Consider the following 26,328-nt stretch of genomic DNA (forward strand, 5'->3'; position numbering starts at 1 on the left):
TATAATATTATCATAGTCCATCATAGCTTTATCGTAACTTTTTCATAATTTTTGCATAAATTATTTTAAGTAATATTATTATTATCTTATTATGAGATTATCATAATCTTATCATAATCTTTTATTTTATTTATGCGAAATTAAATAATATTATCATAGAGTTATCATGAAAATCTTAATATATTTTTTACATAACCTTTCTTTTTATATATTATTCATCGCGTTAATATGTATTAATTCAATCACTAAACACCAAAAAATTCTAAAATTAAATTATCAAATATATTAATTGTTGAAATACATTAAAAACCAAAGGTGAAGTCCAAGCTATAGATGCAGATGAAGTCATAGCCAATATATATTTATAAGAAAATAGCATCTAAAAAGAACCTCGACACGACAAACAACAATATCAAAATCAATACTAATACAATGAAAGAAAAACAATTAACCATAATTATATTTTTGTTTGGTCTGCTGACATTACATATTTGAAATTTGGCATCTCTCTTTTAATTGGTTTGTCATAGGCAATAATATATGAAAGATTGTGTCCATTCATTTATTATTGTCCAAGATCAGAAATGAAGACTGAAGTTGATTTCAAAACTATTTCCAAACCCCATGAAAATGCAGCAGTGATGAAACTTATAGCCCACTGCACCCAATTCAACGTCTCACAACCGGCTAGACTTTTATCGAACTCAACAAGAACCACATGCATCATCATCACACTCACTACAGCCGGCAAAAACCAGTACTGGTAAAAGATGGCTTCTTTACTTACTAATATGCCCATGGTTCTGAACTGATTGAGTAGCTGACATAGCATGAAGCTATAGCAAACTAGTGGCTTCCATGAATCTCCCTTTATGCATAAATGTAAGATTAGCGAAAGAGTAGTAGAATACAAATTTCAAAGCAGATCTTTATCAGTTATGGCATATGACGTAAAATTAATTTGTTAAAACTACAAGTTCAATTATTCATTTAAAAAAAAAACTAAATAGAAATTAAAATAGAATCAACAAATTGCATAAACCTTAAATAGACAGGAATCGAACTATACCTGAAATGACAGGAGAGAATAAGCTCAAAAGATACTCCGATGGGAAAAGCAACAGCAAGCTCCGCCGAGCTCTCATCGCCGATCTCTCAATCTTTGGAGCACCGCGAAGCAGGAAGAGCAACAAAAATCCAACACTTCTATTCAGAAAAATAGAATCGATTTGGAAAACCGATATATTAGATTTCAACGACATCAACCGGAATGGAATCATTCTCATGACAATAAAAACTAATAAAATTAGGTGAACTTACAAGTTAATCAAATCGTGCAAATCATCACACAAATCATCATTAGAGGTGCTTTCTCAAGAATCTACAAGTTTAGGTCCTCGTTGCCTTCAATGTCATCTTCATCTCAGTGCCATTTCCTTTTCTTCTTCATTTCTCGCCTTCAACTTGTTATTGCTTCATAAAAAAATTGAAATAATTGAGATCTGGAAAGGGAAGAAAATAGAGAGTTGAGAGAAAAGTTGAAAATCATCGCTGCAGATTCAATGAAAAAGACGAACAACAATGACAGAGTAAAAAGATAAAGTTATAAAGATTTAGCGTATTTCTTTTGAAAGATTTAGGTATTAAAATAAAAAAAATATTGTTTGGAGTAAAAACATAAAAAGGTTAAAAACGGAAGGTATTTTGTTTAACTTTTTAACAGTGAGGTAAGATTTACAAATATTTTCAATATTGGAGTATTTTTCCTAAATTTCTCATAAAAATACACGATTTCTTTTGAAAATGCCTTATAGTGAAAAAAATCCAGATCTTTACAACTTGTTGTAATTTAATCCAATTTTTTTAATTTCTAATAGCCAAATTATATTTTTAATTGTAATAATAGCCAAATTACATTTTTTGTGCGAAAATTTTGGAGTGATTTTGATTTTTTTGTCACTTGTTTTGACTTTTAATATATTATTATTTATTAAAAAATAATAATAGTCGAATAACCTAACAAAAAATGACAAGCTTGTCCATATTATAATAGAAAAAAATTTGAATTAAATTATAACAAATCGTAAAATTTTATTAGGTCTTTTAAAAAGTCACATACGTATGAGTATTTCTTTTTAATGGTTTTTACTGCCCTTGCATCAGGAAAAGGAGGAACCTATTTATGGAAAATATTTTTCATAAACAACCCGTCTTTAGTCCCTCAATTTAAATATTGAATGTTGAATAAATAAACCTACTATTTTAGTTGAATGTTGTCCAACATTTATACCTAAGCGTTTTCCTTCTCTAATGTTAAAAAAGTGCTGAATAAATAATTTTTTTTTTTTTTGATACAAGAGAAGAGGCAAAAGCCTAAAGCAAACTAAGCAATAATATTTCTACTATAAGAAACATTATAAATAAAATTATTGATTGATAACCAATATTAGAGAAGAAAAAAAAAACATTCTGTTACTCTTTTTATTTATTTTTTAACTGCAAGTAGCACTGTTTACTTGCTCTTGAATTTATCAGAACGTTCGTGTTAGAATTTATTAATTAGTAGAGAGGCAAATCTGCTGAACCATGGACCTCTGTCTTTGTCTTCCCCAAAATTTGATTTTATACAAATCAAACTGAAAAAATATGAATAATTGAACCACCCAAACCGAATAACCAAAATTTAGAAAGAAACAAAATCAGTCGAACAATTCACTTAATCATGTATGTTTGACCCATTTATTATATAATCCATAATTTTTAAAACTGAATTAATTCTAAAAATTTAAATACGAGGATAATCTGGTTAAATGAACAGTTAATGTTCTAACCAAACTGAACCCAAATGGTCAAAGTTAACCAAATCAAAATCGCCGAATTAACCAAAGTTTTAAAAACATGAAAATCAAACCAGTCTGAAAATGAAACACATCATTCAGTCCGAATGAAATTTCGGTCACCTCTTACGCACACTCGCGTAAATTTTGATACACATAGGATTCTATGTAGCATGGACACTTCATTCGGTCAACATTTCAGGTTTTGAAAACGTGTCGAAACTTGGCGTTTCGGACAAGAAACATCATTTTAACAATGGAAACCTTAGAATTAAACTGTTTCACCATGCCTGAGTTCAAGTGTCATGTATCCGTGTTCGCGCCACATAGATAGGGACAAATCAAAAATATATAAAGTATACCATTGTAGGTGCATACCCAACATCAAATTCTGATACATATAACAGCATTGCCTATGATGTAGCTAAAGATGATAGGCACAAAGTATCAAGATGCCCGAGTCCATATTAAAATCCCGGAAGGTGAACTCCGGCTAAAAACTTGTCACTTGATAAATATAAATTTAACTTAAACTACAAACTAACAGACCCAAAACAAGAGGTTAAAACACTAATCAGTTTTTGAGATGTAGGATTAGTGTACACTTACCAGCTGTGTGAGGATGGATATGTAATTTGCAAAGAAACAGAGACCTAAGCTATAGACCTTTACGAGACAACTACTACCGATGATTCAGTTGGCAATACATTAAAAGCTTTCAAACACTGTGATACCTCTTCTAAATGTTAATGTTGCCGATGCGTCATCTCAAACTCCCAGTTTTGCCGCTCAGATTCCGCCACTTTTTGACCTCCAACGGAAGGAGTCCACTTATCTTGAATCGCGTCTGTGAGAGCCCATTCGACCTTCTCAGGCACATTCACGTAGTCGAAGTTCCTTTTAACGACCTTCGCCTTCTTGTTAGTCTTCTGGGATTTTTTACTCCCAGCACTCCCTGTAGACTACAGAATAAAACCGAGTTAATGTTAAAAGGAAATCGAATTAAATGGGGTTATTGAGTTGGTCATAGTTCAGGTTCTCACGCTAGAATCTATCTCGGGATTCTCTGTGGCTTTCGTTTTCTTCGGCTTCAACATTCCTGTTTCGAGATAGTACTGCACCTCTTTCTTGGATCTGAATCGACGATTTGATACGGGATCGGCGTAATACTGCACAAGGTAGAGAAAATTTACAATACGTTCAACTTCGTTTTTGACGGAAACAAAGTTCCAGAACAGACACACACAAATACACTATTTTCTGTTGTTTCCAGAACAGACACACACAAATACACTATTTTCTGTTGAACTCTTATTATTTAATGTCATATTGAAGCACAAAAACACAAACCACGTAGCTGTCGTATCTAAATTTACCATTTAATCCCGAGTATTCTAAACATAGCTCTAGTCACAATTTCTAAGTTATAGTTCTAGGCTTCTAGCCATACAATAAGAAATCCAGTCAAGGATTGTAAAAAGCCCATTTACGCAGAGTAAGTAAAATTACAATCCACTAAAAATCTATTAACAGAATTATTGATCTACTCCTATAACTGCCCAAAATTGAAAACAATACCTAGGATTCAGAATAGGAACATCGGAGCTCAATTATGGACATTCGAAATGCATTAATAATAAAAAAGCGTAAACATGAAATATTACTCAAGGCATCAATTTGCTGACTAAGACAAGCACCCTCTATTAGAAAAATTCCGGGACACATACTGTTAAATATGATATGAAAACATTACAGCAGGTCTAGAAAGCACCGGAAACAAATAACTCAACAAAGCCTTGACTCAAAGTTAAATGGTGCCGAACTGCTAGTTGTATGAGATCCTCCCTTTCAAATCCAAACTATTTACGTAAAATTGCTGCAGCCCTAATCCCGTCATTTGCAGTTAATCCTGAATATTATCAAATCAACCACATGTATCCGGCTATAAATGGCTGATCCAAATGGCAAATGCTAATTGAGCATGTTACTAATTAAAACAATAATTATAATCCTATTTATATTCTTTTTTTCTTTCTCAAAGGCTAAAATCCTATTTATATTCACTTTGTTAGTTTTATCATTAAATTAAGGAAAGAAAGGAAAATAAAAGCAAGTGAAAGTATATTTCCCTATCTCACTATTCAACTCAACTTCCCTTCCTCATTTTATTATTAGGGTTATTTACATTAAAAGGCCAAACTTCACATATTTTCGCGCCTTCAATTCCACATATGAAAGTCGGTAAATAACGGCCTAACCAATCAGTTTTTGGCAAGTTGAAAATCAACGCCATAATCCGGGATCATTTCCTTCATTATGAAACTGCCAAAATGGTCATCCTTTGGTGACGGAAAATTGCTTCGGTTATGCCATTATTTAGCGAATTTCAATCGTGGAACAATTAAATCAATAAAATCGCTAAAATAGGTAAAGTTGGTGAATTTTCATGCAAATAACCTTTATTATTATTAGTTTAATATTTCTTTCATTTCCCTAGGTTTCCCTTAAAACAAAGGGAATAAGTATATTTTCTAAATTCTTACATTGTAACTGCTTAAAATTCCAAATTTTTTTAATGTCAAAAAAAAATCTCAATTAAATAAAACATTTAAGCAAACAAATAAACCAACAATTAAACGCTATTAAATTTAACAACAATCAAGCATTAATTACACTAGAATAAAACCAATTAAATTTAAATTAACGTAAATGAAATCAACCTTATCGACGGTGCCCGCCGTAGCACCGGCAGTCCTAACCCTATCTTCAACCACCCAACCGGGGGACAACCAATTCGCCGAGTCAGATGAAAGAGCCACCGCCATATACACAGGCACTTTTCTTCTCGATCTCAGCGGCGTCGCTGCAGTCGGCGGCGGCGGCTCTACGCTTCCACCATTGGCTGCCTCTTGCTGATGACTGTTGTCGTTATCTGTGCTCGGTTTGACAGGTGTGGCGTCGATAAAGGAGCCGTTTTGGAGGAGTGGATCGACGGCGGCGGGGAGGGCGGTCTGGTCGGGAATATCCGGGTCGGGTCGGAATGAAGCGATAGGGCGGACATCGTGAACTGGTGGAGCGGTGTTTGACACTGAAGAGTGTTCGAAATCAAAGTGTCGTTAAGATCTTTGAATATATTTTAAGTTTGAGTTTGATTAATTTAAGAGGCTTGACTGTCTGTGAAATCCGGTTCGATTCAATAGAATATATTTCAGCGATTTTTACGAAAATAACCAAGAATTTGAAAATAATTACAAAAATAATTTAGTCTAAAAAACAATATTAACATTTAATATTTTACTTCACATATTAAAAATCTACAAAAGTCATTAAAACTATATTTAAATCTACTAAAATTATGTTTTTTTTATCAAACTAAAATTATGTTTAAATATAAGAAGATCATATTTGGATTTGATTGTTAAGCATATGTCTAAATTTAGGGGTTATATGCTTATTTTTTTACTAAAATTGGCGTGAGTCTGATTTCGCGCTAGTCTTGTTTTTTTACGCGCGAAATTTGAAATTATAATTCCATATAGGACCAAACAATTTCACCGAAAAACCATATAAATTTAATATGTACAGGGTATTTTGGTCATAAATATTAAGTTTAAATACGAGCCAACCCGTGTTTTGGCTTATATTTAAATTAGGGATCAATACATAAATATAACCATCAAACATCTCATTTGCAATTTTTAGAATCAAGAAAAAATAGAATAAAAACATACAAACAATTGAATGTTTTAGCCAACACTTCCTTTCTCTTTCCCATTCTTCTTTATTCTTTTATAAAAAATTTATTTTTCCGACTAAATTAATAAACAATTTAAAGTATTTATAATAAGAAACTAATTTTAAAAAATAAGTATTTATTAAAAATTGTTGCAATTAATTTTACATAATTAAATAGTGGTATACATGTTTGAATGATAATTATCTTTTTAATTCATTCTAGTTGTAGAGTTTCTATAGTTTTTGTGCAAAACTACTATTATAAGAAATTAAATTTATTAAAATTAACATTGAAAATAAAATTACTATCAATAAGAATATAAATAAAAAATTATATTAAATAATTATTTATTGTCCATAATTTGAAAAAAAAAAGTTCGGTTGTTTAAATGAAGATTTTCAAAAGATAAATACAAGGGTTAAATGCAAATTCATACACCAACTTTGACCTAATTTGCAATGACAACATAAACTTTGAAACTTGGCAATGTCAGTAACCAACTTTACACTTTTGGCAAATCGATACACCAAACTCAAAAAACACTAACGTGGACATTGTAATAAACCGCCATTTGTCGTTTTATGATTGGTCGATGTACCAATTTGCCAAGAAATGAAAGTTGGTTACCGACATTGTCGTCAAATTTAAAAGTTTATGTTGTAATTGCAAATTAGGTCAAAGTTGGTGTATGAATTTGCATTTAACCCTAAATACAATCAAATGAGACATTTTCACTTCGTACTAGTATTATTTTAATTTGTTTTTGTTTTTTAAATACTGATTGACCTCTAATTCTTTAGATATCATCACCATCTTTTTTTTATCTATTACTACAGTTTTATCAACATTGACATTCTCATCTATAACATTATGCCTTAAAAATCCTGATCTTTTGGTCGTGTTTTCGCTCTGTTGCATGAACTCTTTTCTGCATATAGGGGTGTAAAAATACCGACTGAAACTAAAAAAATCAAACCAAGCCGATAAATTCAGTTAGGTTTAGTTGGATACTAAAAAAAACCAATTTTTCGGTTTGGTTTAGCTTTAAACATAAAAAAATTCAGTTAAGTTTTTGACTGATTCGGTTTGATTTAAAAACTATCTTCCTCAAAATCATAAATTGTTCGGTTTTTAAAAAGAGAATTTTTTTTGGTTCGATTTGATTTGAACCAAATACATACCCTAAGTGCATCAAGCCACTAAGAAGCAGCACAATTTGTGAGTTTCTCTTTCATATTCTCAATCTGATTGAAACCAACCACATAGCATTAGATTATTGATTAAGAATTACTCCAACTCTTCCTATGGAGCTATTTGCCAATACATGAGCAAACAAAAGCTGTTGTAACTGTTTAGCATCGCAAAACAGATTCTTAATGATTTGTTTTTAGTTGCACAGAAACTTCTCGAATTCCATATTTTAACATTCCGTGTTTATTTTCGAAAACCGCTTTCAAAACTTTGAAACTCTATATGTATCTAGGATGCACGGAAACCTTGCGTAGGATGAGTTTCCCAGGTTCGGAAACGTTTCTGTTTCGAAAACTCTCAGAAACTTTTCGGAAACGTTGCGGGCCCGTTTCCGTAAATACTAAAAGTTGGAAACTTTCTTAACAGGAAACCCGTTTCCTATATAAAAAAAATCTTAAATATTAAAAAAAACTAAAAAGTATTACTTATAAATAAAAGGCGACCTAATCAATTACCCATAAACTTTATAATTATGGAATTTATTGATATGTTATATTTGTTATATATTCAAATTATAGACTTTACAATTATGAAATTTATTGATATGCTATATTTGTTATATATTCAAATAGTTTATTTTATTAATTGTTATAATAGTTTATTTATATGAAAATAAATTTTTTATAAATAAAATAATATATATATATATATATATTATATAATTTTATAACTTTTAATATTTATAAATATACTCCTATATTTTTACTATTTACATGTTTCCCTCACGTTTCCGTTTCCTATATTTTGAAAAAATCCGTTTCGCCGTTTCCGTTTCCGTTTCCGTGCAATTTAGTGTATAACTTATTCTTATAAAAGTGCAGTTTTATTATTTTCTTATTTCAACTTTCATGTTTGAGTATTTCTGTTTCCATCTTGCAATCTTTCTATTACATTCACCTTGGTGATTCAGCAGTTTCCTAATGGTTTCTCTTTGAATGTTGCATGAAACTTTCCACCTCTAACGTTTAGGCGTTCCATTTTTATTTTAAAAAGACCTAATTACTTAAAAAAAACCCCACCTTATAATATTTATTAGTTTATACCCTGACTTAAGAAAAAGTTCATTTGTATCTTTTTTTTTATTTTTTATTTTCGTCTCTACCCTAAAGAGCTAATTTGAACTCTTTTCATTTAGAAAAATATTCAAAATGATCCTTTATATTTAGCTTATATTCTAATTAAACATTAATATTATTAATCATTTATAATGTTTTCATCCTTTAATTAATTTAATTGTCAAAAATTTAAATTTTAGGGTAGAGATGAAAACGAAAAATCAAAAAAGGGTACAAATGAACTTTTTCCTACGTGAGGGTATAAACGAAAAAATATTACAAGGTGAGTTTTTTTTAAGTAATTACACTACTAAAAAACAGCCATTTAGCGACGGATTTTTCCGTCGCTAAATGGCTAAATTTCGTCGCTAAACGAGTTTAGCGACGTTGTCCGTCGCTAAATATCTGGTCGCCAATTTTACAGCGAGGGAATAATTTTTTTTGCGACGGATTTTGCGACGGATTTAAATCCGTCGCTAATTTTTAAAAATTAAAAAAAATATTTTTTAATTAAAATCGTAAAATGAAATATTATTTAAACGGTCAACCACCGTCACACGCCCACCGGCTATACAACACACACCCGCACTGACCCGCAAATTTTCCAACTTTCCAGTAGGTCACCCATCCTTCACATTACTCTCATCCACTTCTCTTTAACTTTGTAGTTCCCCCCGCGCGTGACTCCAACTTGAAAATGGGTCGTGACAAACTTGGTATCAGAGCCTTGGTTTCAAACCAAGGCCTTATGCATGTTATTTGTTATGTGTTTTGGCATGATAAGTGGTGTCGTGTCTTAGGAACTTACCTAATAAACATAGTCAGAAATCACAACAGCTAAAGTTCAAGAATTTGAAAAAAAATATATATGTGAATTTTACCTGAAGCCGTGGGAATTGTCGGTGGGAATTGCTGAGCAACCAGATTTGTCAATGAGGAGCTGCTGGTCTCCACCGCAACTGCTGGACAGGAAAAACTGGTTGCTGCCGACGATGAGAGGACGAATGGAGATGCCGGAGAAGCTGGCCGCCGGTCTGCTGGCGTGGAGTTGACGGTCTCTGGATCTGTTGCTGCTAGCTCGAACGTCGCGCCTACCGTTGAAGACTCGCATGCTGCTGTTCCTGGAAGAAACGACGTCATCGCTGGAGATGGTGAGCAGCAACCGAGCGACGTCGAGTGCGATGGTGAGGGAGTTGTAGCGGCGGGTGAGCGTGACGAACGCGCATGAGCTGGGTGCGTTGGAACCGTCGAACTGCAAGAGACGATGTTAAGTGGTTGGCCGGAAGGAGCTGCCACCAAGAGGAGTTGTTGCGCGTGGTGAGAGGAGGAGCTGGGCGATGCCGAGGCGGGAAATGGACTGCTGAGCTGCTGGTCTTTGGTGGCCGGCGGTTTGTCTTCTCCTTCTTCCATTTTTGACAAATCTTGAAGATTATTGTTTGGAGGATTGGGAGAAAAATCAATTTTAATTTTGGAATTAGGGTTTTGTGCCATGGATTTTGGGGAAGAAGGAGAATTTGAATTTCTTTATTTTTCTAAAACACCCTCACCTCTTGGGCATTTGCCTAATTCTAAATTTTTTGAATTCATTGTCTCTAATGGATTTTCACACCACCAAAAATCCTTATCAATTTCAGAAAATAAAACCTTAGGTCTAACCATGGTGAAAGCTAAAAAAATTAATTTTGGCTAAAAAAATATATATAAATGTCTTTATTTCTAAAAAGCCAATTATATAAGGGGCACTATTTGCACCAAAATTAAAATTATGGCTAAAAAGCCATAAAAGCCATATTCTTTTTTAAAAGATAGAAAAAGCTACTGGATAAAATTGGCCAGAGGTTGGAAGTTTAATTTCAGAGGTTGATTCCAGAAGTTAATTTCCAGAGGTTGGCTCCAAAAGTTAATTTTCAGAAGTTGATTCCAGAGGTTGACTCATTTGACTACAGAAGTTAATTTTTTGAAGTTGATTTTAGAGGTTGACTCTAGAAGTTAATTTCCAGAAGTTAATTCCAAAGGTTGACTCCATTTAATTTTCAGTAGTCGATTTCAGAGGTTAAGTTCAGAGGTTGACTCCAGAGGTTGACGAGTAATTCCTCATAAGATTCAGAAGGCCCAAGCCCATTTTCAGAAGGGTAAGCTCATGTTTAATGTGGCCATTAAATTATGTTTTAAATGGCCCAAAAGCCCAAGAAAGTTATTTTCAGAAAAATAGAAGTTAAAAAGCACGTGCAGAAGTAACAGAGTCACAATTTGCAGTTCTTGAAGGTGGGGAAGAACGTGTGTAGTTGAAAGTTGAAGCAACAGTTTGAAGACTATAAATAAGAGAAGAGCAGCCAATTTAAAACACCCGATCAATCATCCAAAAAATCAGCTCAAAGGCAAAAACACTCAAATCTATGCAAACTATATGGGTCAAGATAACAAAGTGCTAATCGAGTGATCGAGGTCTAACACTGGAGCGCAACAGCTAGAATAATCCCAGCAAGTGGATTGAATACGGAGTCAAGAAGAAGACGAGAGGCTATCGAATGGATTGAAGGAAGCTGACTCGATACGGACTCGCCACACTTAGAAAATAGGTGGCTTCAATTTTCTTCAATCAATAAAGAACTTTACAATTGAATTACTGTATTCTCTACACAAACACTTGTATTTCCATTTTCTTCAACTAGTAAACACATTTACGGTTGAAATTCAATATTTTTTATTCAAGTTCTTAGCATTATTTGTTGGAGTACTTTTTTTAGTGGGGTTATTTCTCAGATTAACCCTTTGATGAAACATATTTCTCTATTCGTATCTTCTTTTTTGATAATTCCTGATTTGTGCCTTTTTATACATGTTCCCGAAATGCACTCGCGAACAAGCTAATTTTTCTTTGGTGTTCGCGGATCTAATCCGCGAACATATGCTAATCACCAATAAACTCGTTGAGTAGCAGAGATTTTCACTCCTTATGGCTTTTTAATATATTCATTAAAAATAAAATAAGATTATATGCCTATGAAATGCTATAGCATCTGCTTCGATTGTTCAATATCTTTTGCTTCATTTCTAATTTCTTCCATCTTTTCTCTAAGAAACTTCAACATTCATTTACCTCAAGCATAAGGGATTCCTCTCCATCCAACGCCAGCCAACCAACCAGCGGTTGAACGAAAACAGAAACCAACCCAATGAGTTGGAGTCGAAGAACCCATTAAATTTGCTACTTCAATATATTCTCCAAGTCTAGCATCATTGCTTAGTTTTGTCGTCGGCATTGACCCTTGTTCCGGCACTGCATCTCCGGCGAACACAAAAATAGAAACGGAAATGATAAGTATTGTGGAAGATAAAGATAGAGCCATGTTGATTGTGGAAATGGTGACTTATGCAATAAGCTGAGACCGTTTTTATAGAGAGATGATTACTTTTAACCTATAATATTTGACATACTATTGTTAGAGATAATTATAATATACTAGCTAGAGTAAAGGTGACCACGGTTCATAGCTCCGGTTTAGAACCGTTGGGCCATGGTTTAAGAAAAAATAGAACCGGCTTTAAACTGCTCTTTTGACAGTTTCAGGTGGTTTCATATTGACCGGTTCTTGTTCTGATTTTAGCTGGTTTGAATAAATATATTTAAAATTTAAAATTAAAACTAAAATTAAAATATCAAAATATGGATCTTACTTGATTGTGACTAACATGAAATATTTAGAGATAATTAAATAATAAAAAAATACTATTAAATTAAATATTAAATTGATACCATTCAAATAATTGTACTATACATCTATATCTATACTATATATAAAAGCACGGATGTGGGGGGGGGGGGGGGGGGCAGGCACATTTACATTAATGACCTTTATACTTTTAAAATATTACAATAGTTATTAGAGTTAGAATACTAATCAAAATAAACTATTTATAAAAATATGTTAAGATAATAACTTAGAGTAGTAACTAAAATAAACTCCTTTAAATATTTAATTATCACGCTACAAAATATGATACAATACGTATTAAACTTAAATTTCCCAAGTTATGGTGCATTAACCCGTTTCCTTATGTTTCATCAAAAAAGAAAACCTGTTTCCTTATATGCACAGTAGCTCTAGGCAACTCATTCATAGCCTTTGTATAATATTATTGTTTTGACATGAAAAAACATTGGTTTAATTAATTTAAAAAATTATTATAGTTAAAATACTAACTAAAATAAATTATTTATAATACTATGTTAAAATAATTCTAAAATACTTACTAAAATAGTCTATTTTAAATATTTAATTTTTATTATTTTAAAACTATTTCTAATAAATTACTATTTTAATTATTACTTAATATTTGTTACTTATATTCTCTATACATAAAATACATTATTTTTAATTAACTATTATTGTAATTATTATTTGATAGTTTATTCTTAAATACAGAAAAAATTATTAATTAAATATAAATATAATTATCATAATCTATAATAAATATAGTTATCATTATTCGACGAGTTACACTACGAGCCACGTGTGAAACACGTAAAGCGGCACTAGTTATAATATTTATTGAGAAATTACGTTACGAGCCACGTGCATAGCACGTAATGTGAAACTAGTATAATTAAAATTACTAATGGTATGAACTTATAAAACAGACAAATATTCGGTTTATAAAAGGTCAAATAATAAATAAATAATATTTAGCTAAATATATATAGTGAATAATATTATTAATGATAAAAGCTAATCAAGCCATAAATATTTTTTTCCGAAAAAATTCATTTTTTTTTAAATTGAAGGTCAGTAAAAAAAGTTAAATTTATATAATAGAAATAAAAAAATAGTTTAGAGATCTGCAGAATTAGTTATGCTTCAACTCTAGTGTGGTATGGAAAATTGGTTGGTGAGTAGTCCAAAACTCGAAACCTTTTCTCCAAGTTGCATTTTAAACTTGAAATATTAGTTTTTCCTAAGGCTTTGTGGTGCCAATAAATATCAAACTTGTTTGACTTTTATAATTTATTTAAAATTTTAAAATTTTAAAAATCTATCTCAATTTAATAATGTTTTTTAGAATTTTATTCAGTTTATTTAATAAATTTAATTATCTCAATTTCAGTTGAATTTACATACTAACTTATTAGTTAGTATTCATCAAAAACTTATAAGTTAGTAAAATTTTATTTTGTCAAAAATAAAATTTAACTCTTAATAAAAAATTATAAACAACAACACAATTTTAATTTTAATTTCTCCAACTTAAAATAGACGAATTCAAAAAGATAAAAACAAAGACAAAAAAGACAAATGATTATAATATTAAGGTGAAAAATAATTACAATTAACTTGATTGATAAAAAAATAGATAAAATGACAATCGAATTATCGAATTATGATAGATATATAAAATTTAATTTTTTTTAGATAAATTTATAAAAAATATTTTTTTAATTGGTTTGCGCTATGAATATTTTTATTATTATTAATATAGCAAGAAAAGAAATCAAATTTGAAACTCTCATTAAAAATTGCGTATCTGTCACTAGTTTAAAGATTATAAGTGAGAGAATATATTTATTGATCTTTTTTTATATTAGAAAAGTGAGATGAAGTATATTAGACGTATTAAAACTAGTTAAATGACAAAGAAAAGTGCATGATATGTTGTCAAAATTGTGATGAATTAGTTCAAAGCAAACTCATACTTAGATATAGATTGGATCCTAGCAGTAGTAATTGAGTACTACATCCAAATCAAAACTAAGAAACTGATTAGAAAAGTAAATGTGCCACTTTTTATACGAAAGTTTTAAATGTTGATTTTGTTACTTCTTGTAGTTTTAATTTACATATTTATTCGTAAAATAAAAATTTAAATGATATAAATACTGTACAATAAACTGTTAAATCGTGGATTCAAGTATTTTTCACAAGCGTTGCCCCCTCCCCAATTACCAAAAAAAATCCTTATGGTGAAAAAATTAAATCTTTAAGACTTGTTTTGAGTTTTTTTACATCTTATGGCTTTTAATATATCATTATTTAAAAAAATAGTCTCATAATCTAATTGAAAATAATATATTTGGCCACCAATTTAGCTATTACTGCAATAGAAAAGTGCAATTTGATTATTATTATAAAAATTTAAAAATTTGGATTAAAATTGCAACAAATTGTAAATGTTTGATTTTTTTTTTCCACTAGGCCAAAAACAAATGAGAGGAAGAAAATCGTAGCTTTCATCTTCTGATCAAAGAAACATTCCTTTTAAAATTCTAAAATAACATAATAAAAATTATAAATAATAAAAATATAGAGAGATGTATTTATAAATATTAAAAATTAAAAAATTTTATTTGTTCTTTTTTATAAAAATAGTCATTTTATTTAAGAAATCTCATTTTAGTTTAAACTAGATCATCTCGGCAAAAACAATTTTTGATTTTTAAAATTAAAATTAAAATAATTTAAATTATTTTAACCTAATTAAATAGAGATTAATTCCTTTAAATTGTCCTAAACTTAATAATTGGCAATATCAATTTTATAGTTAGTGGATCCAAGAACACCCATATAAACTCAGATCTTGCAATTCTCCTACCAATTCATTACTTTGAAGAGTTTCTTTATGGCTTATTTACAATTCACCCTATTAATTTAGGTATGAACTATTATTTTATTGTAAATTTTAAAAAATTGTTACTTTCTTGTATTTTTGTTAGAAGAAATATAAAATTTCATTGCAACACTAAATAAATATTATAAATTCAAGTAAATAATTTGTATGTGAATACATTAAAAGACAAATAAATAATCAAAGGCTGCATTTTTCTTTACACGAGATAAGAATTCTAATGATAACACCATGAAATCTAAAAAAATTAAATTATTGACCCCGTATCACAATATTTTATGTAAGCAGTTGATCGTCAATTAAATATTATATTTAAAGAGACACTTAATCAAGAACACAATCTACAATTATGACAATTTTAACTTGATTTGCTCAATTATCACCATGAACAATTCAAATCTGTATAAAGGGAACATCAAATTCCATTAAAGGCAACATAATTTTTATTTTCAAGAAAGCATCCTTGCAAGGGTGTTTAGTTATATTAAAAAATATAAAAGTCAAGGGGTATATAGTGATTTTTTTTTGAAACTGAGGAAAAAAATAATTCGACCTAAACTCATGGACTAATATTAATTAGGAATAATTTCTAACAAAATCCTTGCATAAGGTCTAGTTAATTAATAATCTCCTCATATTTTAACAATATAAAAGTTTCTCTTTAACGTTTGATCAAATTTGCTAACATCTCCCTTGGTCAATTAATAATATTAGTTGACTTGGTCAAAGGATTAAATTGTTGTAAATAAAATTTATTTTATTCCCCAAATTTATTTTTCTTTCAAAAACTTTAAAAAATAAAATTGCTTTCTATTATTTAAAAGACCACCACGACAATTCCATGAAAGATAAAAACCTGGTAGATAAAAGATTATTGTCTAGCACCATGAATCTTGTTGGTATAAAAGATTATTGTCTAGCACCATGAATCTTGTTGGTAAGTTCCTGTAGAGTTGCCTCTTTTGTTGCCAATTTGAAAACCCCCAAATCATAGTCAATCCTCCATGTTTTAGTTACCTCATCTTCAGATGTTGAAGTTGTTGTAAACGCCAGTGTACTGTCAAAAAGATTGTTCCTGTTTATTATGTCTGTATCAGATAATTCATTTACTTCTTCTTGATTGGAAGTGCAGGAATGAATAATCCCCAAGTAGTCAATTCTTTTAAATAACCGTTCTCTCCCTGCCATGCTGACTTCTGTGTCCCCTTCAATCCTCGTACTGCTGTTCAAATTTGGTAGTTCAGATTGCAGGTTAACGACTTGTACATCACTGGTATTGTTCTCGTTTTCTTTTTCCATGTGAGAATTTGTTTGCACACTCTGACTTTTAACAGCTACCTCGGCATATTCCATGACTTTACACGCTGAACTGCTGTCCAAAACTGCAGTGCGAGTAGTCTTAGAATTGACAGCTTTTAGTGACTCCTTATCATAAGAATTACAAGTTTCATCGAGTAACGCAGGAAGCGGCGAAGGAGACTTGACAACGTCCTCCTCAACCAACTCCAAGGTATCATCGAATAAAACAGGTTCTGTCGTTTCCACGACATGAAAAAAGACTGATGATACTCAAATAAATGCCTCAATCGAACAATTCACAAAAGAGCATGTAGATGAAATAAGAACAAGGCTCGAGGCAAGCCTTTTTTTTCATAACATCCTTGTGAACTCTAACGGACTCTCCAATCTCATTCTCAATCATCATAAACAGATCGTTAGACCATAGGGATTAAGGCATTCCTGAAATCGAAACCCAAACCAAACGTGTATAAGCTTGGTTAAAATCTTCTACCCATGAGAAGAATTGAAAAAATTCAGCTAACAAAGGACTTGTCCCCATCAAAAATTCATCCGCCTTCAATAAACAATCAAAAGTAACTAGCACGATATTGCTCCCTAGAAAAGCAACATTATGAAACCGGACCTTTTTGACTTGGAGGTAGCTTTTAGCTTGCAACACAGTTGTGATATTAGAAACCCTAGCCACAATGGACCTATCCATCCATTCATTATTACGAGGGAGTAAATCATTAGAGATATTGAAACGAGGCCTTGCCCTAACTGATTCAGTAGTCATCGTCACTTTCGTTGGTGATGCAACCTGTTTGTATGATCTGTTGTCTCGCAAGGATGGCAAGGAAACAGGAGCTGACTTGAGTTGGCTTTCAATAATCCTCATAACTGGCTGAATTGTTTTTGGTTCAGGAAACCTAGATACAAAAGCACGGAGCTTGAACTTCCCGATAGAGATCATGTTCAAACGTTCAATTACCCATGTCAACGACGAAGCGGATTTGGGCCTGAGGAATCCAAAACTTACATTACGCTTGGTCACTTTCGTTGCCAGATATACTCTCCCTTTGACGTTTGAAAATACTTTCTCTAGATCGTGATATCTCCAATTCCTATGGAAATTTTGGAAGTAAATTATGTTCGAAACCTTCCCAATACCGCCACTGCTGAAGTCCTTTAGATTCTGTGTTCCATGTCCAGGTTTCCGGTCAAGAACAGATGCCGGAGCTAGGGTTACTGAGGTTCTAGGGTTAGGGTTTGGTTGGGGGAGGGTGAACATCGCGGGTTTATCTTATAAGAGTTATAATTGATATTTCAATTGTTTATATTCTTTTCTTAGGAGCAGTATGATAATCTTATAGGCACACATCTAATTTGGTTGATAGATATATATTTCATGATGTCATAGATGTGTACTGATTACTTTTCATGATACCTTCCAGGAGTCATAATGAATGATGAGACGGTGCATCAACTATGTAAACAGGCTGTTTCACAGGTGGGATTCACGGAATAGAATCTCGAAGTATATTACTTTGTACTTTTAAAAGATATATCAGTTTCTTCTTTTAAGGTTTCCATAACATCAATATTTTTCTCGAGACTGTTAATTTATGTAATCAGAAAAAATGCTTTATCTATGACATGAATTTCTATTTTAAGTACTCCTTAGGCTTAGATTTTGTAAATGGGGCTCCTAAATTGCCCAAGTTGGTGGTTAATCTTACCGCTTTAATTCAAATAAGAGTCTATTGCTTCTACAATCTGAGCCTTCTTTTGCTTTGTTTGTATTGTTTATTCTATTAACAGGCCCGAGCTGGGGCATATATTGTTAGTCCCAGTGACATGATGGATGGACGTGTTGGAGCAATTCGGGCAGCTCTTGATGCTGAAAGCTTTCAACATGTTTCGATCATGTCATATACATCAAAGTAATTTTCTGATATGCTTTTTTTTGTGTGTGTATGCATTTTAAGCTCGCTAGTCCCTACATTGTGCCATTGGTATGAGTTACTAGTATTATGTTCCATTGTGAGATACTAGTTGTTGCCATTTCTGAGACTATACTCGTTCGTCACCACAAACTGTGATATTAGAATAAAGGAAAACTAATAGAGCACATTGAAGAAATGGTCTTCTCCAGACATAACCTAGAAGAAAGGTTGTGGAGAGGTTATTGATTTTCTTGAAAAATATATGGGAACTTTAGTATTTACAATCTAGATTAGAATTTCAGGAAATTAAAACGAAAAAAGGGATGTATTTCATAGTGAATTGCTAAAATGATATGCTCCCTCCCAATATATATTCCATTTGTATTGTAAATTAACACTATGAGTTTATTTCTCCTATGGTCATCTCTATGTTGAGATACCTTAACGGACTTGATTGACCAAATATTGAAACTTCGGAATTATAATGGAATATCTTTCTTGTTCTTTTTTTGATATGAGTGCAATCTAACATCATTTACCATTTGTAATATGTCAATTCCAGGTATTCAATTTCATTTTACGGTCCATTCAGAGAAGCATTGGATTCAAATCCGCGATTTAGAATTAGCTGGAAATGAGGCTGAATAGTTGAAAAACCTCTTAGTCAGTATTCCTTTAGAAATAAAAACCAACTCCTTCCGTGTCAATGTATTGTGATTGCCAAGTGGCAATAGCCATTGCGAAGAATAAAGCTTACAATGGTAAAAAAAGTCAGAGTTGAATTTGGCCAATCCTCTTACTAAACCTTTGGGAAGGAAAATGATCCTTGAAACATCGAGGGGAATGGGACTTGTGCCAATTTGAGTATTAACCATGATGGTAACCCGACCTCTATGATTGGAGATCCCATAAATTTTGGTTCATACGGGTAAGTCTTGTGTTAATCCTGCTAGTACTAAATTTTAATTTAGTTCATTCCTATATATGGTGTGGGTTGTACTAGAAGCAACTATTGTAAGGATGAGTTTATTACTTTTAATGATTTCATTTTCCTTAAGGATGGTTTATATATAGTTGATTTATAAATTTGATGAAATCACCTATATGAGTGTGGAGTTGGGCCACTCCTATACGACTTGTGGCTAAGTCATTAGAGCACTCATGAATAAACAGGAACGCGCACGACCTAAATGCGCACATGCACGTTGATTACCAGTTTGTGAAAGTATAATGTGATTATTGAGAAATATAATTTACAAATGGAATTCTTGGTTTATAGAAGTTTAAAACTTCACCAGTCTTACCGTGAGTTATACCTCTTTTTTTTAGGTTTTGGTTTATAGTTTAAAATACATCGAAATTGATGCATTTATATTTAAATAGAGAAATTAATTCAGCTAGTGTTTTTTGAAATAAGTGGAGGATTGTTGTGTTTTTGTTTTTCAAGGGGTTATTTCAAAAGTTAAAATCCCACATTGGAAGTTTACAGGACTATACTTGAGTTTGTATTAGATTTTATATTATGGGCTTATAAGTGTGTTGAAGGGAAAGGAATGGGCTCGCCCCCTCCCCCCCTCTTCAGAGTTGGATATGGGTGTGGGGTAGATGATGGATATCGAGCGGGCTTGGGCTGAGGCTCGATTAATTTTTTTGCTACCGTAATAAAATTTATTTATTAATAAATATTTTATAAGACTTATATGAGAAGTCTATATTTTAAGCAAGTAAAAATCATTTTACTAGATCCCTTAAAATCAGCACACGTTTTTTTACTACCTTATAACACGTTTTTATTAACTTGAATATTAAACCATTCAGTTTTCTGATTTTCTGCCACTATATCTTTTAGTTATATTTAACCTTTCTTTTAAATGTGTCTACATACATTAACGTATTAATCAAGTTTTACTCTACAGAATATTTTTTGATTTAAACTTTAAAATAAGTTTTAGCTGCTGGATTAATTTAGATACGAGGTTGTATCAAATATTAATCACTGTTTCTTCTGTTCCTACTTCAGTTAATGGAGAGCTTTGTTGTATCCTGAAATATATGCTAACATAGCGAAATATAACTTTAGGTCACACACTCTGTTCATTTCGAATTTCTACAATAAAAAACGACTAATTCGTGCGGAAACTTTCAAGTTTTCTACAATTTCTATATAGCAAGGATTCCGATAAAATCACTCTTTTTTTTAAATACTTTATTTCGAATTAAATTGCCAGTTTAAATATAGAACTGATTGACACCTTTCACCAAATTTAAATAAACGTGAAGCTTCAGATTTTTTTAATTATTAATGCTTTATAATTTGCTTTTACTATCTCAAAAATTTTACATGTCCAAGTTATATGGAAATAACAGAATTTGTATACTTTCAAGGGTCAAAAATATTATTCCACCTTTGTTGTCTAAAGGGTTATATTGAAAATTAGAAAAACTTAGAGGGCATTTCAGCTAAAGAAATGTTATTATCCAAGCGAAACCAGTTCATTTTTTTAGAGAAACCGTTTTTTTTTTCTTTTTTTCAAGTCTCAGTCAGGGAGTCTCAAATCAAGAGGTATCAATCTTCAGCTAGTTTTCTGTTTTAAATAATCTTAATTTTTTTGATTGATTTTTTTTATAATTTTTAACTTAGTTATGGTATAAGCGTTTGACAGTTATGGCTTCAACAATATTGAGTTCTTCTCCTAGTATTACTGCCCCTGCAATAAAGTGCTTAGATTGCAAGAACTGTGTTGGTTTAAAGCCAAATGTTAAGAATTTAAGGTTGAATTGTGGTAAGAGTTTTGGCAAGGAATGTTCCAAGCGTATTTTCATTGTGAGAGCTAGTGAAAAGCATAGTGGACCGTTTAAGAAGCTGGGGATTAGTGATGCTGAATGTGAAGCTGCTGTTGTGGCTGGAAATGTACCTGAGGCACCCCCTGTTCCTCCAATACCTGCTGCGCCCACCGGAACTCCGGTCGTCCCATCACTTGTGAGTGTCTCAATTTAGTTTGTCTCTGCCCATTTTCTTATTGTTTGTTGGGTGTTAGAAGTTCTGCCTTTGTTTGTTACTGGCTATGCTGCATGGAAACACAAGGTCGAAACCGAAAAATCTGAAATCGATAATGTAAAACCATGTTTTTTTTTTACAATAATAGGTTATAAATATAAAATTTCAGCACGTACGCCCTTTCTAATTCTAATAAATGGAGCGGTTGGGACTGGGATGCTGGGGCATTATAGCCCGGAATTGGTAGGTATGTGGGCTTGCGGGTGGTCCACATTTCAGGGTTTGACTATGATCTTGAGTTCCGGTTTGGGGGAGTGAGTTCTCGTCACAAAATATAAAGTTTCTGAATTTTAGAGGTGTTCGACTCAACAAGCTTCCTGACATAGGTTGCTATTAAATTTCCAGCTTTGTTTCTATTTTACATCCTTAAAATATTCTGCAACTTTGAATTGCATTGCTTCGAAGCACTGAATTTTCATTTTGTAATGTCTGATGCTTGGGATATTTGAAACTTCTTATTGGTTTACGATTGTGTTCATACCAGCCACTCAGTAGGCGTCCTCGTCGTAATAGAAGGACACCTGCTTTGAGAGCATCATTTCAAGAAACTAGCATATCGCCTGCTAATTTTGTTTATCCGCTTTTTATTCATGAAGGTTGGTACTCACTTGGACCGTCTATTTTTCACTTTTGTTTCTTTTTTCATGTCTTTGATATTTAATTTGAGAATTTCAGGTGAGGAGGACACACCTATTGGAGCAATGCCTGGATGTTACAGACTTGGGTGGAGACATGGACTTGTCGAAGAGGTGATTCGCTTAATCTTCTGCACCATTGCTTCTGACTATGTCTTGCATATGAAACATCTGTTCTTAGCCGCTAGATTGTATATGTTGGATTATCTTAAACTTCTTCTTACTACTTTTAAAGTCTAACAAAAAAGGGTTACATTTGGAAATTATAAATGTTAATTGAAATTTTCACATCTCTTTGAATTGTTTGAAGCAAGAGGATAGAATTGGTATCATATAATCAAAATGCCTTTCGAGTATTGAATCAATGTCGTTCTCCTATATCGGATTGCAGATTAACATAAGTTGTATTGATACAGGTAGCAAAAGCTCGGGATGTTGGTGTGAATAGTATTGTGCTCTTTCCCAAAGTTCCAGATGCTGTGAAGGTATTCGTTTGTTTATAGTATTCTCCTCTCTGTTTGGTAGAACTTCTCAATTTTCTCTTTATATTCATGGAACGATGTAATGTGACTGATTCTTCCATATAGACTCCAACAGGAGATGAAGCATACAATGATAATGGTCTAGTACCTCGAACAATTCGGCTTTTAAAGGACAAATACCCCGATCTTGTAAGTATCAGTCTTTCATTGTTATCTCTGTGAAAGCAGTTGAATGCAACGTTTGGTGTTACTACATGCTAACGTCTGTTCTGTCTTTCCATAGGTTATTTATACTGATGTCGCTTTGGATCCATATTCTTCTGATGGACATGATGGTATTGTCAGAGAAGACGGTAAGAGTCATAACTTATAATTGATATTTCAATTGTGTATATTATTTTCTTAGGAGTAGTATGACAATCTTACTGGCACGCATCTGATTTGTGGTTGATCGATATATTTTTCATGATGTCATGGATGTACACTGATTACTTTTCATGATGCCTGCCAGGAGTCATAATGAATGATGAGACGGTGCATCAATTATGTAAGCAAGCTGTTTCACAGGTAATTATATGGTGGTATTCATGGAATAGAATCTCGAAGTATATTACTTTGTACTTTTGAAAGATATCAGTTTCTTCTCTTAAGGTTTCCATTACATCATATTTTACTCGAGGCTGTTAATTTATGTATTCAAGAAAAAAGCTTTATCTATGACATGCATTTCTATTTGAAGTAGGCCTTAAATATTGTAAATGGGGCTCCTAAATTGCCTAAGTTAGTGGTTAATCTTAGCGCTGTAGTTCAAGTAAGAGTCTATTGCTTCTACGATCTGAGCCTTCTTTTGCTTTGTTTGTATTGTTTATTCTATAAACAGGCCCGAGCTGGGGCAGATGTTGTTAGTCCCAGTGACATGATGGATGGACGCGTTGGAGCAATTCGGGCAGCTCTTGATGCTGAAGGCTTTCAACATGTTTCGATCATGTCATATACAGCAAAGTAATTTTCTGATATGCTTTCTCTTTGTGTGTGTGTGTATGCATTTTAAGCTCGCTAGTCCCTACATTGTGCCATTGGTATGAGTTACTAGTATTATGTTCCATTGTGAGATACTAGTTGTTGCCATTGCTGAGAGTCTGAGACTATACTCGCTGGTCACCACAAACTGTGATATTAGAATAAAGGAAAACTATTAGAGCACATTGAAGAAAGGGCCTTCTCCAGACATAACCTAGAAGAAAGGTTGTGGAGAGGCTATTGATTTTCTTGAAAAATATATGGGAACTTTAGTATTTATACAATCCAGATTAGAATTTCCGGAAATTAAAAAGAAAATAGGGATGTATTTCATAGTGAATTGTCAAAATGATCTGCTCTCTCCCAATATATATTCCATTTGTACTGTAACTTAACACTGAGTTTATTTCTCCTACGGCCATCTCTATGTTGAGATACCTTAACGGACTTAATTGACCAAATATTGAAACTTCGGAATTATGATGGTATATCTTTCTTGTTCTTTTTTTGATATGAGTGCAATCTAACATCATTTACCATTTGTAATATGTCAATCCCAGGTATGCAAGTTCATTTTACGGTCCATTCAGAGAAGCATTGGATTCTAATCCGCGATTTGGAGACAAAAAGACGTATGTAGTTATTCTGACGATATAGAAAATGTAGTTTTTCCTCTTTAAACAAAACTTTAGTGAAAAAAGTGACAATGTATGGTAGTTTTTTTGGAGCATAAAAGTATATAATGCTTTGTTCTATTGTTTTGGTTGTAACAAAAGCTATCAGATGAACCCAGCCAACTACAGAGAAGCTCTGATTGAGGCTCATGAAGATGAGTCTGAAGGCGCTGATATCCTTCTGGTCGGTATTCTTTTTCTTTTTTGAGCCTATTAGTAAATGGCAAATATTGCTACGGTTTCTTATTAATTTTTATCTGCATTACAGGTCAAACCGGGTCTTCCATATTTGGATATCATAAGGCTTCTCCGAGACAAATCTCCTTTGCCAATTGCTGCATATCAGGTATTCTCCATAACAATGTCTCTCAACAACTCAACTCACAGAACCAAATGCTCTATTCTCATCTGCGTCTTCTGCAACTGTTTCAAGTCCTGTTTAGTTGTGAAGTTCATGACAGTCTTTACTCCTGGCCGGATTCAAATGGCAGTTAGTTTTATATGCCATAGGCCATGATAAAAATTCATTTTTTCGAGTCTGAAATCATTACCGATTGTGGAGAGGTCAATATAAATGGTTTAGTACCTTCCGCAAACAAGATGGAGGAAAAGGGTAACTTATAGCTTACGTTAACTAGTTTGAGACTGACAATTAGCTTAATGTTTGGCTCATATAGTAACCGGAAAGACATAATTGATAATGTGGCTGTGTTTTCCTAGTTGTTCCCCTAGCATTATGCTGTCGCATTTATAAGATGTTTCAATTTCTAAACCTATCAGTATGAGCCGAATCTTTTTTCTTCTGATTTTGAATCCAGGTATCGGGTGAATATTCGATGATCAAGGCTGGTGGGGTTCTCAAAATGATCGATGAAGAAAAAGTTATGATGGAATCCCTAATGTGTCTCCGAAGAGCTGGCGCTGACATCATCCTTACATATTTTGCTCTTCAAGCTGCTAGATGTTTATGCGGTGAGAAGAGGTGAGTCATGTCTGTTAATTTAAGGAAGTAAAAGAGTGGAAAAACCGGAGATCGAATTACCATTTTTAGAACTCTGTAAATCTGTAATCTTTTGTAAAGTATAAAAAATATTGGAATCTGAATCGGTTCATTTATTAAGCCAATCTAAGAAATGAGAAGTCTTCTACAATCACCTCATTTGTTCTATGAAGAAGCCGGTAGAAGCTAGCATTGGAGAATGCTCTGAAGGTACCGACGAGTATAACAGCGTCTGGAATCATGTCAAGATTACTGCCTCTGTCGATTGTTGTGACGGAAACTACCTGCGAGTATAGCGGATTTGATTCGCGCGAGACAATGCCTTGATAGCTGATTAGAACAGCACAGGAGGTGCAATGACTGTTAGAAAGAACCCACATCCGGCGAGCAAAGGACCAGGCCTAGAACCAATGATTCTAGTAGGATGCTCATGGGATACATGAACTGCAAATATAGCCTCTACATCTTCAAGAGCATCGTCTTCCATCATCTGTTTCGCTTTGTTTCCGGCTTCCTCTGCTGGCTGGAACAGCACTAATACAGTTCCCTGTGATGGAAAAAGAATTGTGAGTCGAGCTAGAAGTGTCTAATTTGTAAATCTATGAATGGGAAATAAATGCTGAGAATGAATGGAAATTTTAATAGTTTTTTAAATTTAAAAAATTAAATTGAACTGAATTGTTTAATTTGTTTGGCTTAATTGTATAACAATTTTACCGTATTTTGCAATTG

The 26,328-nt window shown here is 32.5% G+C and overlaps 2 protein-coding genes and 1 long non-coding RNA gene across 5 annotated transcripts; 1 reads left to right on the plus strand and 2 right to left on the minus strand.

Moving 5' to 3' along the window:
- Positions 1-260: 260 nt before the first annotated feature.
- Positions 261-1,610, minus strand: LOC126682130 (uncharacterized). 2 transcript variants are annotated; one of them, XR_007641408.2, is made up of 3 exons: positions 1,321-1,610; positions 1,070-1,206; positions 261-868 (listed from the first exon to the last, which is right to left on the minus strand). It is a non-coding gene; the product is annotated as an uncharacterized LOC126682130 (long non-coding RNA). The 2 variants fall into 2 exon arrangements; XR_007641407.2 differs by having other exon boundaries at positions 1,070-1,203; positions 1,321-1,609.
- Positions 1,611-3,304: 1,694 nt separating this feature from the next.
- LOC126682031 (flocculation protein FLO11-like) lies at positions 3,305-10,289 on the minus strand. Its single transcript, XM_050377588.1, has 4 exons — positions 9,761-10,289; positions 5,558-5,955; positions 3,881-4,006; positions 3,305-3,799 (listed from the first exon to the last, which is right to left on the minus strand). Exons 1-4 carry the CDS (start codon positions 10,287-10,289, stop codon positions 3,584-3,586), a joined length of 1,269 nt encoding a protein of 422 aa, XP_050233545.1. The 3' UTR covers positions 3,305-3,583.
- A 10,875-nt stretch (positions 10,290-21,164) lies between these two features.
- Positions 21,165-25,750, plus strand: LOC126682125 (delta-aminolevulinic acid dehydratase, chloroplastic-like). Of its 2 annotated transcripts, XM_050377702.2 has the most exons (13): positions 21,165-21,290; positions 21,391-21,707; positions 22,270-22,381; positions 22,461-22,534; positions 22,837-22,905; positions 23,008-23,091; positions 23,186-23,255; positions 23,414-23,469; positions 23,783-23,904; positions 24,483-24,554; positions 24,699-24,780; positions 24,865-24,942; positions 25,415-25,750. In XM_050377702.2, exons 2-13 carry the CDS (start codon positions 21,393-21,395, stop codon positions 25,580-25,582), a joined length of 1,302 nt encoding a protein of 433 aa, XP_050233659.1. In that variant the 5' UTR covers positions 21,165-21,290; positions 21,391-21,392; the 3' UTR covers positions 25,583-25,750. The 2 variants fall into 2 exon arrangements, with proteins under 2 accessions (XP_050233659.1, XP_050233660.1); XM_050377703.1 differs by lacking the exon at positions 21,165-21,290 and having other exon boundaries at positions 21,369-21,707.
- The last annotated feature ends 578 nt before the right edge of the window (positions 25,751-26,328 follow it).

This window comes from Mercurialis annua, linkage group LG5 (genome assembly GCF_937616625.2).
Source record: "Mercurialis annua linkage group LG5, ddMerAnnu1.2, whole genome shotgun sequence".
Taxonomy (NCBI): Eukaryota; Viridiplantae; Streptophyta; class Magnoliopsida; order Malpighiales; family Euphorbiaceae; genus Mercurialis; species Mercurialis annua.